The sequence below is a fragment of the Symphalangus syndactylus genome, chromosome 12, assembly GCF_028878055.3.
Source record: "Symphalangus syndactylus isolate Jambi chromosome 12, NHGRI_mSymSyn1-v2.1_pri, whole genome shotgun sequence".
NCBI lineage: Eukaryota > Metazoa > Chordata > Mammalia > Primates > Hylobatidae > Symphalangus > Symphalangus syndactylus.
The window spans coordinates 124,881,120-124,895,585 of NC_072441.2; the positions used below are offsets into that span (position 1 = coordinate 124,881,120).

At 36.7% G+C, this 14,466-nt stretch overlaps 1 protein-coding gene across 8 annotated transcripts in view; it reads left to right on the forward strand.

Annotated features, from left to right (window-relative positions):
- The window catches only part of CEP350 (centrosomal protein 350), a 171,538-nt gene that overhangs the window by 103,772 nt on the left and 53,300 nt on the right, over positions 1-14,466 (forward strand). For all 8 annotated transcript variants that reach the window (XM_055255030.2, XM_055255031.2, XM_055255036.2 and 5 more), the window contains 3 exons: positions 2,241-2,437; positions 3,020-3,204; positions 3,685-3,772. In XM_055255030.2, the coding sequence (XP_055111005.1) occupies positions 2,241-2,437; positions 3,020-3,204; positions 3,685-3,772 (470 nt within the window). The remainder of the gene's footprint in view (positions 1-2,240; positions 2,438-3,019; positions 3,205-3,684; positions 3,773-14,466) is intronic.

A 14,466-nucleotide genomic window follows, 5' to 3' on the forward strand; every position in this document is an offset into this window, starting at 1 on the left:
AGCCGAGATTGTGCCACTGCACTCCAGCCTGGGCAACAAGAGTGAGATTCTGACTCAAAAAAAAAAAAAACAAAAAAACTTCAATAATAGGAAAAACAACTCAATTTTAAAAATGTACAGAAGATCTGAACAGATACTTCATTGAAGAAAATATGCAGATGGCACATAGACACAAGAAAAAGTCTTCAACGTCGTATATCATTAGAGAAATTAAAATTAAAATCACAAGATACCATAACACACTTATTAGAATGGCTATCAGAAAAACGGACAATAACAAATTGGTAACAAGGATGCAGAGCAATAGGAACTTGCATACATTGCTGGTGAGAATGGAAAATTATATGGTCACTGTGGAAGATAGTTTCGTAGTGTCTTGTAAGACTTAACCATACAATCCAGCAATCACATGCCTGGATGTTTTCCAAGTGATTTGAAAACTTACCTCTACATAAAAACCTATATACTGATGTTCATAGCAGCATATTCATAATTGCTAAGAACTAGAAGCAACCAAGATGTCCTTTACTAGGGGAATGGATAAACAAACTGGTACATCCATACAATGAAATACTATTCAGCTATTAAAAGGAATAATCTTTTGATTCATGCAACAACATGAATGAATTTTACAGTCCTCCGCTCTACCAGACCTCCGCTCTACCAGATGAGCTGTCGACACATGGACGAATTTTAAGTGAATTTTACTAAGTGAAAAAGCAGGTCCCAAAAGTCTGTGTATTATAATATGATTCAATTTATATGACAGTCTGTAAAAGGCACAACTAAAGAGTTGGAAAACAATTGGTTTCTAAGCATTAGAGGGAGGAGGAAGTAGCTGACTGCAAAGAGGATGCGCGGAGGGACGTTTAGGATGTAGGAACTGTTACATAGAGTAGTTGTTCTGTGTGTATGTATGCTCTGTATGATGCTATGTATTTGTCAAAACCTTGGAACTGTGTATCACAATGAGTAAATTTTAATATCTGTGAACTAATCATGTATACACACACATTAATCAGGATACTGGGAGTTCCCAAAATGGAACGCAGCCTGCAATAAATGGATCTAACTCTGTTACAAATACATGGCATAACAACATTGAAGGGGTTAGGGGAAAAGAGCTGATCTAAGTAAGTAACTTTGGAAAATGGTGTCTTGAGTGGAAACTATTAATATAAGCCTAATACAAAAGGAACGGTACATAAACCTATACCAGGTTTCTCAGTGTTGGAAGGGAAGATACACAAGAAAGGAAGACTAGAATGAACTCTGGTACTGGATCATAGACATAAGTACGAATTCATGTTTAGCTGGCTGACTGGATGGATATAAAAGCAATTGTAATTGTATGCGTAACTATGTGCACACACATATACATGGATTAATATACATCCATATATTGCCTAGCTCTGTCCACTGAGCAAGTGCAGGAGCAGTGATACACCCGTAGTAACAAGGACAACTAGTGCCTACAAATTCTTTCTTTCTTTCTTTTTTTAAGAGACGGGGTCTTGCTCTGTCACCCAGGCTGGTCTCAAACTCCTGGCCTCAAGGGATCCTCCCACCTTGGCATCCCCAAGTGCTGGGATTAGAGGTGTGAGCCACTGTGCCTGGCCCCTAGATTGTGGTTTCTAAATATCATTCTTTAATAAAATAAATAAGAGCTCTTCGTAGAAATGGCTGATTCTAGGGCTCTAGGGAAAATACAGTTTGAGCCTGGAGTATCTTGTAGTACCAGAAAGGGAAGAAGTATTCAATTAAAAAAAAGGATGCAAGACCATGTCAAAGGCACACAGGAACCAAACTGAAAGAGCTGTCATGTTCTAATTAAGCTTGGAATTAATGAGTCTTTTAAAAAGATATTTTTACTTGCATTTCTTTGATAGTAATGTTAAACTTTTTTTTCACTTTTACTATTTATATTTTGTAAAGCATCTGATCTGACCTTTTTTCATTTTTCTATAGGTGCATTAGTGGTTTTCTAATTGATTTGTAAGAGCTCTTTAAAGTTTTTGCAACATTAATCTTTATATTTCTTAACCTAATATTTCTAGGTATTTTTAGAGGTTTTTTCTTGCTTGTAAGGCAAATGAATTTTGTTTATTATTTCATGTTTATTAGTGATTAGTTTTATGAATTTATGTTGGATTGTCCCATAAAGAGGCAAAGGGCTACTAATTGAATACCTGCTGAGAACAATTATAATGATAAAATCTACTTTCTCCATATTCTTTTAGACTCAACATCTGTTGCAACAGAATATTCTCTGAAATTTGATGAATCCATGACAGAAGATGAAATAGAAGAACAATCATTTCGGTCATTACTACCTTCAGAGAGTCACCGCAGATCTAACATGGAAAAGAGAAGAGGTCACCATGATGACTCTGATGAAGAAGCTTCTCCCGAAAAAACTACACTGTCTACTGCCAAGGTGTGTTTCACTTTATCTGTGGAGGTAAATGGTTGTGGATATGTTCTCTCAAAGATATGAGAAAACATTTTGTACTTGTCTCATTTGTCAGCTACTAGAATGATTTTTCTAAGCTATCAGTTTTATTTTATAGTTTTCCTATGAAATCTGGCTTCACTTTCCTTATAAAGTACAATACAAACTTATTTTTTGGAATGATATATAAGGCCTTTGAGGATCTGAGCCAATATTATCTCTCTAGCTTTTGTACTTGCTTCACTCTTCTAATGCTTTATTCCATTTAGAAATTTACATTCGTTCTTACCAAATTGTAATCCTCTTGGTTAACAGGAACAAATTCTTACCCACTTTGTATCCTTGGGACAGTAATTGGCTTGCAGTAGTTTATTAAAATTTTATTGGCTGAATAAATTAGCAGATGAATGTTAATCTGCCTCATGTGCCTTTTTAAAGAATATTCTCTTACATTGTTGGTGCCTTGTTAAATACATAGTTTGTTTTTGTAAATGCATACCTCTTTTAGTGGAATTAAGTACCAAAAGGTTAGATGATGATAAACAAGAAAGAAACCATCTACTTTAGGAACTGAACATGCCATTCTCAGGAGGACAAGATAGCTTTTCTAAATTTACTATGGAGATGGTTCGACAGTATATGAAAGAAGAAGAAATGAGGGCAGCTCACCAGTCTTCACTCCTGCGTCTCCGCGAAAAGGCCTTGAAGGAGAAGACTAAGGCTGAGTTGGCCTGGTTAGAGCATCAAAAAAAGTAAGTTCTTTTGAGCACAGTTTTCACTAATTTCTTTATTTATAAAATGGAACGCTTTATATTTTAATATGTTTTTGTTTCCTCGTTTCATTTGATTAGAGCAACCCAGTTTCTCAAGCTAGAAATATGGCAGTCATACTTGATTTGTATTTCTTTCAAGACCTCCTCCTACCCACATAACATTTTCTTTGCTTCCTCTTTTATCACTTAACTGACTGTAATCTTATGTTGTCATATGATACAATATTGTAAATTTCCACAAGTCCTTCTGTCTTCAGAGGACACATTCTAGGGCTTGCATTTACCTCAGTAAAATACTTATTTGGATATGAATGGTTATGGCTACATGTAGCAACTGCTTTTCACATTTGAAAATGTTAAATTGGTTTGTAGACTTTTTAGTAGTCAAGAATTCTTGACATTATTCAGGTAAGAGAAACTTAATCAAATCTTTGTCTCAATGAAAAATATTATTTGCAGACATCTACGAGACAAAGGAGAGGATGATAAAATGCCCCCACTCCGGAAGAAACAGCGTGGTTTGCTTTTAAGGTTGCAGCAAGAAAAGGTATGTTAGGGAAGACACCCCTTTAGGACAGCTTATAAGGCAAGTTAGTTTGTGGAATCTATTATTTTGCCTGATTTCTTTTCCTTATTATTGCCTTAAATGAGATTTAGTTGATACTTCCACTGTTTATGTTCATACTACTATAATTATAAGGGTTGCTTGGTAATCTACTGTATTTCTCCTAAATGAGGATTGTGTGTCACTGCTAAATTAATAAAATACACAGGCAAACTTTCTACCTTCATGTAGTAAGTAGAAGAAAATACTCTTTTGAAATACAAATTTTAAAAATTAAGATATGCGTAAAAGAATCTATTTGGATTAAATTTTAAATTATTGATTCCCTAGACTTTCATGACATATTAATTACATATTGATAAATATTTTGGCTTAATGGACTTAGAAAGACCCTAGTTTTGAATTCTGGAGAGGCAACATGGTGGTGTAGTGGTAAAGAATTCAGGCTCTGGAGTTAGATTTCCTAGGCTAAAATCCCAACTTTACCAGTTGCCGGTTTCATAACCTTGAACAAGTTACTTAACTTCTCTGTGTCTCAGTTTCCTCATCTGAAGATAATAATAGTAACATACTTTATAGGGTTGTTTTGAGGAATAAGTGAGTTAATACATAAAATAAACGTAGAGCAGACCATGGCACAATGGTAAGTGCTCAATAAATATTAGTTGCTATGATCTGAATTCCAGCGTTGTCACTTGCAACTGTGTGATCATGGTCAAAGTTTAAGTAATTCTCTGAGACTTAATTTCCTCATCTGTAGGAGTGGGATTATACTTCATATGGTGGTTGTGAGGATTAAATGAGGTAACATATGTAAAGTGGGTTTCACTGTGCCTGGTAAGTATTCAATAGATTCCAGTTTTTTTCCCCATATTAACCTGTTGTCAGGTGCTAGCTACTATGTTAGATGATTTAGGAAGCTAATTATCTGAATTATGTATTGGCTTATTACTTATTTATATGTTTATCCCAGGAAATATTACAGATGATATGAATTTGAATAAATTCTGAATTCCATTTTTTTTTTTTTTTTGTGAGACGGAGTCTCACCCTTTCACCCAGGCTGGACTGCAGTGGTGCTATCTCGGCTCACTGCAAGCTCCGCCTCCCAGGTTCACGCCATTCTCCTGCCTCAGCCTCCTGAGTAGCTGGGACTACAGCCCTCACCACCGTGCCCGGCTAGATTTTTGTATTTTTAGTAGAGACGGGATTTCACCATGTTAGCCAGGATGGTCTCAATCTCCTGACCTTGTGATCCACCCTCCTCGGCCTCCCAAAGTGCTGGGATTACAGGCGTGAGCCGCCGTGCCTGGCCTGAATTCTATTTTTTTAAAAATAAGTTGTGTCTTTTTAATCCAAAAAATTGGTTTTAAAATAAATTAAAATTTTTTCTTAGTTAAAATAAGTAAATAACTTTCTATAATGTTACAATAGCTTTCTGTTATAAAATAGAATAAAAATAAGATTTATAAATTTATCCCTCATTCTGTGGGGTTTCTTTTCACTTTCTTGATAGTATCCTTTGAAGTATAAAATTTTTCATTTTGATATGTCTGGTATTGTATTGCATGCTTGCTAATAACACATTTTTTGTTTTGATTAGTTTGAAAATGTATTTGTTTCACCTTTATTTTTGAAGGATATTTTTAATGGGCATAAAATTATTTTCTTTCAGCACTTCTAAAGATATTTTTCCATTATTTACTGCTTTCCATTGTTTATGTGGAGAGGTCAGTTATCTTAATCTTGTTCTTTTGAAGGTTCCTCTTAAGATTATTTAAAAATTATCCAATTTTTCAGTAGTTTTATTATGATGCATGTAGGCGTGGTTTCCTTTGTATTCATCCTATTTAGGATTTGCTGAGCTTCTTGTATCGGTTGTTTTATTTAATCAGTTTTTCAGAAACTATCACTTCATGTATTGCTTCTGTCCCTTTTTTTTTTTTTTTTTTTTTTGAGACAGGGTCCCACTCTGTTGCCCAGGCTGGAGTACAGTGGCACGATCTCAGCTTACTGCAACCTCTGCCTCCAGGGCTCAAGCAATCCTCTCACCTAAGCCTCCCCTGTAGCTGGGACCACAGGTGTGCGCCACCAGTGCCAGGTAATTTTTTGTAGAGATGGGGTTTCGCCATGTTGTCCAGGCTGGTCTTGAACTCCTGGACTCAAGTGATTCCCCCCACCTTGGCCTCCCAGAGTACTAGGATTACAGGTGTGAGCCACTGTGCCTGGCCACTTCTATACCTCATTCTTTTTCTCCTTTCCTTCAGGGACTTCAATTAGACATAGGTTAGACCTTTCGACCATTTGCCACATCCCTCTCGTCTGTCTTGTTTGTATTTCATCCCTTAAAACAAACAAATTAAAAACTAAAAACACTGTGCTTCAGTTTGGAAAGTTTTTATTGACCTGTCTTTGAGTTCATTAGTATGTCCTCTACTTTGCCCACTGTACTGCTAAGTCTATCCAGTGAGTTCTTAATTTGATTTGTTTTAGTTCTATAATACCCAATTTTATTCTTTTTCAAATAGATTTTGAGTCTGTTGAAATTTCTGCCCTTTAATCTACTTTTCTTTCTTTCTTATTTTTTTTTTTATTTTTTGGAGATGGAGTTTTGCTCTTCCTGCCCAGGCTAGAGTGCAATGGCGCAATCTTGGCTCACTGCAACCCCTGCCTCTTGGGTACAAGTGATTCTCCTGCCTCAGCCTCCTGAGTAGCTGGGATTACAGGTGTCTGCCACCACACTCAGCTAATTTTTTTGTATTTTTAATAGAGTCGGGGTTTCACCATGTTGGCCAGGCTGGTCTCGAGCCCCTGACCTCAGGTGATCCACCCACCTCGGCTTCCCAAAGTGCTGGGATTACAGGCATGAGCCACCATGCCTGGCCTACTTTTCTTTTTCTACTTATTATCCATAGTTATTTTAATGTTCTTGACTGCTATTTCTTCCCTGTCTGCTTGTATGTGGCCATCTGTGCCTCTATTATTACTATTGTCTGTTTTCTTTTTTTTTTTTTTTTTTAACTATCGTGTGGCCCCTTTTCTTTGCATGCCTAGTAATTTTTTTGTTGAATACTAGTCACAATTATATAAATAACTGCAAAGGCTCCAGCTGATGGTCTGTTCCCCCAGAGAGGATTTATCCTTTCTTTTGCTATTTTGTTAGAGTTTTCTTTGCTATTTTATTAGCGTTATCAACTGTTCATCTTAACTCATTCAAAGATTTTGCTGGGTTAGGGTTGGGTTATAGAGTTGGTAAGCCTCAGTCTACTTCTGGTTTGCATTGTCCCTAGGTTGGGGCTCTCCAGGGATTCACTGGAAACCCAGATAAAACTTTTTACTCAGCACAAGAGACTGGGGATTTCTGCCCTGCTTTTGAGACTTTTCTGGGTTAACTCCTTAGCCCTCTATGTGCTACTTCAGAGCTTGACAACTGCTTTGAGGAGAATGTGAGTTTGAGATATCCTGAGTCTCCAGTTTTGTCACTGTGGCTCTGTGTAGATGGTTAGAGTGTTGACTGGTGTAACCACTTTGAGTTGAGAGCAATTGCCACTACCTGGTTCAGTTGAGGACATATACAATATATGACTCAGCAGTTCTGTCTTGGTATATATCCTAAAAAAGCTTTCACATATGTGCAAGGGAAAATGGAAACAACTTAATTTCTTCAATAAAAGAATAGATGAAATAAAACATATTCTTGCAAGAAAGTATAATACTGCAGGAAACTGAATGTATTAGATATTAGCACTGTCTATAGAGATTTCTGAAATGATAGTAATTTTCTTTATCTGTGTTGTCCAATACTGTAGCTACTAGCCACATGTAGCTAGAAGCTGTCATATTGGGCAGTGTAGCATGAGATCTTCATTTATCAAAAACCATAATGTTTTTTATAGAAAAGCAAGATGCAAAGAATATATACAGTATTATACCAGTCATACAAATTTTTTTAAAGTAACCAATTAGTAGTATATGTTCTGTGGAACCACTTATGCATCAAAAGCAAAAAACCACATATAGGAATGATACACTTCTGGGGAAGAGAGGAAGAAGGAAGAGATTGGCATGGAGTTTGGTTTCATCTGTATTTATCTATTTATAGATAATAACATATTTGAAACAAATGTGCAAACTGTTAAATATGTTTAATGCCAGTCGTAGGGATATGAGTGACTACTTTTTCTTTTTGTAATACTTAAGAATTTTTTAAGTAAATATGCAAAATATACTCTTCGATCCAATTGGTTACCCCTGAAAAGTTGCCTTATAAGGTTGAAAGAACCAAAGTGTAAGAATATATGTGCTAAGATATTTCTTGCAACTGTAGCAGTAAGAATTCTTTTGACTGATAGTGAAATGGCTGGCTCTAAGCAATTTGGTACAACCGTATCCAAAAAAGAGACCATATTTTCCTATGTCTTATTCGTTTTACCCTCTGTGCAGTGACATTCATAACACATAAAAATAACCATTTTAATAAAGTAAATAATTCACTTCTACCATTCACCATTTTAAAGTGAACAATTCATTTGTACAACTTTATGAGTTATTTTTACAAGAGGGGCAAATCTGTTTCCCAAGTATTCCTTAGAAGTTGTCTCTTTTTTCTTCTAGGCTTGAATTGGGTGAATTTATACATTATTTGGTTCAGAAACTCAGGCCTAAGTTAGTGGAAATTTCAAAATGTACTCTGTGAAACTCTGGCCTCTAAGACCCTTTCACAGGTCTGGAAGGTCCAAACTATTTTCATAATGATACTCTGTTATGAATTTGCCCTTTTCACTGTGTTGACACTTGCACTAAATAGTAGAAAACAATGCTGAGTGAAAACTGCTGGTGCTTTAGCACAAGTCAGTGGCACCAAACTGTATTGGTAATTGTCTTATTCTTCATGCCACTTACTTGCAGTTAAAAAAAGCAAGTTTCATTTAGAATGTCCTGATTGAGTAGTAAGAATTATTAATTTTATTGTCTTGAACTCTTGAGTACGTGTCTTTTTTGTATTCTGCATGACAGAAACGGGAAATCCATAATCAGACACCTTTGCTCGATACCAGAATATAGTGATTAATTCAAGAAGTATTTGTGCACTTGTTTAAATTGTGAGCCTTTTTTTTTTTTTCATGGAATAGCATTTTTACTTGAAAGAAGTATTCAAGGCAAACTGCTAATTCAGATTTGAGTGTTTGACAAATGGTTTTCTCAAAAACAAAGAAAGTATCCCTGTCACTTCAAAAAAACAACTGACAACGTATGTTGCCAATGATAAAATTCAAGCTTTCACACAAAAGTCAGGATTTTGAAAAATTTCTATTGCCTACCCAAAATAATTTTTCTTTTGAGATTAATGGTGGTATTTGTGAGTATAACTGTTTGATATTGCATAATGAAGTGTGTCAACATTTAGAAAATCTGCATAACTTAATGAACCAACATTTTCCCAGTGACCAATGCACAATGTTAAAAAAAATCAAGCTAGTTGATAAAGAGATTTGCAAAACTCTAAAATATCATTCTTTTCACTAAATTCTTTTTTGTTTTGGAAAATATAGTTACTTTCTTTAAAATGTACACAATCATTGTATACTCATTAGGGAATGAGAATAAAGAGCAAGTAATATATTTGCTACCAATGTATTTAGTATTATAAAAAATGGTTTGATGCTCAGAGTCCCCTGACAGGGTCTCAAGACTTCCAGGGATTCCATAGAGCACACTTTGAGAACTGCTACTCCAGAAAAATTTGTAAATGTGCCCAAGAAGACAAAATGTATAAGGCTTCTCACTTACAGCATTGTTTGTACAATAGTAAAAAATAGACAACAACCTTAAAATCTCACCATATGGGGTGGGCACAGTGGCTCATGCCTGTAATCCCAGTGCTTTGGGAGGCCAAAGCAGACGGATCACTTGAGGCAAGGAGTTTGAGACCACCCTGGGCAACATAGCAAGACCCTGTGTCTATAAAAGAATAACTTTGGGAGGCCGAGGCGGGCGGATCACAAGGTCAAGAGATCGAGACCACGGTGAAACCCCGTCTCTACTAAAAAAAACTACAAAAAGTTAGCCGGGCGTGGTGGCGGGCGCCTGTAGTCCCAGCTACCCGGAGAGGCTGAGGCAGGAGAATGGCGTGAACCCGGGAGGCGGAGCTTGCAGTGAGCCGAGATTGTGCCACTGCACTCCAGCCTGGGCGACAGAGTGAGACTACATCTCAAAAAAAAAAAAAAAAAAAAAAGAATAAAATAAAATAAAAATTAGCTATACATGGTGGCACGTGCTTGTAGTCCTAGCTACTTGGGAGGCTAAGGTGGGAAGATCACTTGAGCCCACGAGTTTGAGGCTGCATTGAGCCACTGTACTACTCCAGCCTGGGCAACAGAGCAAGGCCTTATCTCTAAAAAATTTTTTAAATAAAAATAATCCCACCATATATGGGTAAGAGATAAATATATGGTTCTCCACTGTAATTTTATGTGCATTAAAAGGCATAAATTAGCATGGTGAAATATCAAAAGTGATATCTAGTAAAGCAAGATTTAAAATATACACATATGATATTTATAAAATATTTTTTAAACATACAAACCAAATAGTGTATCTTTTTTTTTTTGCAGATAAGCACAAATATTTTTAGAATAATTTAAAGACAATGTGCTGGAAGGATAGATACCAAACCCATAATAGTTGTTACCTCTGAGGAGTTGGGGCACAAGATTGCAGACTATTTTTTTTTTTTTTTTTTTTTTTTGAGACAGAGTCTTGCTCTGTCACCCAGGCTGGAGTGCAGTGGTGCAATCTCGGCTCACTGCAACCTCCGCCTCCCGGGTTCAAGCAATTCTCCTGCCTCAGCCTCCTGAGTAGCTGAGATTACAGGTGCCTGCCACCATGCCCAGCTAATTTTTTTTTATTTTTAGTAGAGACGGGGTTTCACCATGTTGATCAGGCTGGTCTCGAACCCCTGACCTCGTGATCCACCCGCCTCTGCCTCCCAAAGTGCTGGGATTATAGGCGTGAGCCACCACGCCCGGCCGCAGACTAGTTTTATCTGTAATGTTTTATTTCTTTACAGGATTAAAGACTAGGAGAAAATATAACTGAATATTAACAATTGTTGACTTGGTGTTTTGGAAATGTAGATGTTTATAAAGCACTTTTTTGCATTTTAAGGTAGTTTCAGAAAAATCTCAATGATTAAAATAATTATAACTAATAAATTTTAATGTCTTTATTATGCTTTATTGATAAGAAAACATTGATTGATTGATTGAGACAGGGTCTCACTCTGTTTCCTGGGCTGGAGTGCAGTGGCATGATTTTGGCTCACTGCAACGTTGACCTCCTGGGCTCAGGTTGATCCTCCCACCTCAGCCTCCCAAGTAGCTGGGACCACAAGTGAGTGCCACCACGCCTGGCTAATTTTTGTGTCTTTTGTAGAGGTGGAGTTTCATCGTGTTGCCCAGGCTAGTCAACTCCTGGGCTCAAGTGATCTGCCTGCCTTGGCCTCCGAAAGTGCTAGGATTACAGGTGTGAGCCAGCATGCCCAGCCAAGAAAACAGATTTAAAACAAATTTATTTTTATTTTTATTTATTTATTTTTTTATTATTCTATTATGTCTTTTTATTTCATATTCATTGATATGTTAAATTTTGTGGGTTTTTTTTTCTTTTTTTTATTATTATACTTTAGGTTTTAGGGTACATGTGCACAATGTGCAGGTTTGTTACATATGTATCCATGTGCCATGTTGGTTTGCTGCACCCATTAACTCGTCATTTAGCATTAGGTATATCTCCTAATGCTGTCCCTCACCACTCCACCCACCCCACAACAGTCCCCGGAGTGTGATGTTCCCCTTCCTGTGTCCATGAGTTCTCATTGTTCAGTTCCCATCTATGAGTGAGAACATGCAGTGTTTGGTTTTTTGTCCTTGCGATAGTTTACTGAGAATGATGATATCCAGTTTCATCCATGTCCCTACAAAGGACATGAACTCATCCTTTTTTATGGCTGCATGGTATTCCATGGTGTATATGTGCCACATTTTCTTAATCCAGTCTATCGTTGTTGGACATTTGGGTTGGTTCCAAGTCTTTGCTATTGTGAATAGTGCCCCAATAAACATACGTGTGCATGTGTCTTTATAGCAGCATGATTTATAGTCCTTTGGGTATATATCCAGTAATGGGATGGCTGGGTCAAATGGTATTTCTAGTTCTAGATCCCTGAGGAATCGCCACACTGACTTCCACAGTGGTTGAACTAGTTTACAGTCCCATCAACAGTGTAAAAGTGTTCCTATTTCTCCACATCCTCTCCAGCACCTGTTGTTTCCTGACTTTTTAATGATGGCCATTCTAACTGGTGTGAGATGGTATCTCACTGTGGTTTTGATTTGCATTTCTCTGATGGCCAGTGATGATGAGCATTTTTTCATATGTTTTTTGGCTGCATAAGTGTCTTCTTTTGAGAAGTGTCTGTTCATGTCCTTCGCCCACTTTTTGATGGGGTTGTTTGTTTTTTTCTTGTAAATACTACAAGGCTACAGTAACCAAAACAGCATGGTACTGGTACCACAACAGAGACATAGATCAATGGAACAGAACAGAGCCCTCAGAAATAATGCCACATATCTACAACTATCTGATCTTTGACAAACCTGACAAAAACAAGAAATGGGGAAAGGATTCCCTATTTAATAAGTGGTGCTGGGAAAACTGGCTAGCCATATGTAGAAAGCTGAAACTGGATCCCTTCCTTACACCTTATACAAAAATTAATTCAAGATGGATTAAAGACTTAAATGTTAGACCTAAAACCATTAAAACCCTAGAAGAAAACCTAGGCAATACCATTCAGGACATAGGCGTGGGCAAGGACTTCATGTCTAAAACACCAAAAGCAATGGCAACAAAAGCCAAAATTGACAAATGGGATCTAATTAAACTAAAGAGCTTCTGCACAGCAAAAGAAACTACCATCAGAGTGAACAGACAACCTACAGAATGGGAGAAAATTTTTGCAACCTACTCATCTGACAAAGGGCTAATATCCAGAATCTACAATGAACAAATTTATTTTTAAAAAAGGATTATCTGTTAAATTTTGACAATTATTAGCAGTGAAGTGTATTATCTTCTGCCCACATAGCAACTGAAAACAGTATTCTGTGTGGAGAGATATTGGTACAATGTAGTCTTAAATGTTTCTGGTAGCATTGTAGACAGGGGCAGTCCTTTTTTGAAAGCAATTTTAAAAACTGTTTTTAAGAACCATAAAATGATTCATTGTCTTTGACTTGTTTATTTTACTTTTAGAAATCTCTCCTAAGGAATTAATCCATGGTATGAAACAGCTATGGGCATTAAAGCATTATTTGAGATAGTAAAACATTATAGGGGCCTAAAAGTTTAGCAATAGAATAATAGTTACATTAATTAGTTTACTTGATAAGCAGCTATTAAACTAGTAAGTGTAAACATTGAGTAGCATTATGGAAAAATACAAAATATATGTTATGTTTTAAAATGGGATATGAAATTATCAATCTAATTATAATTTAAAATTAAGAGATCATATTAAATTATTTTAGAATGGTGGGATTGTATGTGATTTATTTCCTCCCTCACTATTTTTTAAACTTTTCAGTATTACTACTATTATTATAAAATACTATCTGTATTTATTTTTAATATATGTGCTGATTTTTTTTTTTTTTTTTATTATACTTTAGGCTTTTAGGGTACATGTGCACAATGTGCAGGTTTGTTACATATGTATCCGTGTGCCATGTTGATTTCCTGCACCCATTAACTCGTCATTTAGCATTAGGTGTATCTCCTAATGCTGTCCCTCCCCCCTCCCCCCACCCCACAACAGTCCCCGGAGCGTGATGTTCCCCTTCCTGTGTCCATGAGTTCTCATTGTTCAATTCCCACCTATGAGTGAGAACATGCGGTGTTTGGTTTTTTGTCCTTGCGATAGTTTACTGAGAATGATGGTTTCCAGTTTCATCCATGTCCCTACAAAGGACACGAACTCATCATTTTTTATGGCTGCATAGTATTCCATAGTGTATATGTGCCACATTTTCTTAATCCAGTCTATCGTTGTTGGACATTTGGGTTGGTTCCAACTCTTTGCTATTGTGAATAGTGCCGCAATAAACATACGTGTGCATGTGTCTTTATAGCAGCATGATTTATAGTCCTTTGGGTATATACCCAGTAATGGGATGGCTGGGTCAAATGGTATTTCTAGTTCTAGATCCCTGAGGAATCGCCACACTGACTTCCACAATGGTTGAACTAGTTTACAGTCCCACCAACAGTGTAAAAGTGTTCCTATTTCTCCACATCCTCTCCAGCACCTGTTGTTTCCTGATTTTTTAATGATGGCCATTCTAACTGGTGTGAGATGGTATCTCACTGTGGTTTTGATTTGCATTTCTCTGATGGCCAGTGATGAGGAGCATTTCTTCATGTGTTTTTTGGCTGCATAAATGTCTTCTTTTGAGAAGTGTCTGTTCATGTCCTCTGCCCACTTTTTGATGGGGTTGTTTGTTTTTTTCTTGTAAATGTGTTTGAGTTCATTGTAGATTCTGGATATTAGCCCTTTGTCAGATGAGTAGGTTGCAAAAATTTTCTCCCATTGTGTAGGTTGCCTGTTCACTCTGATG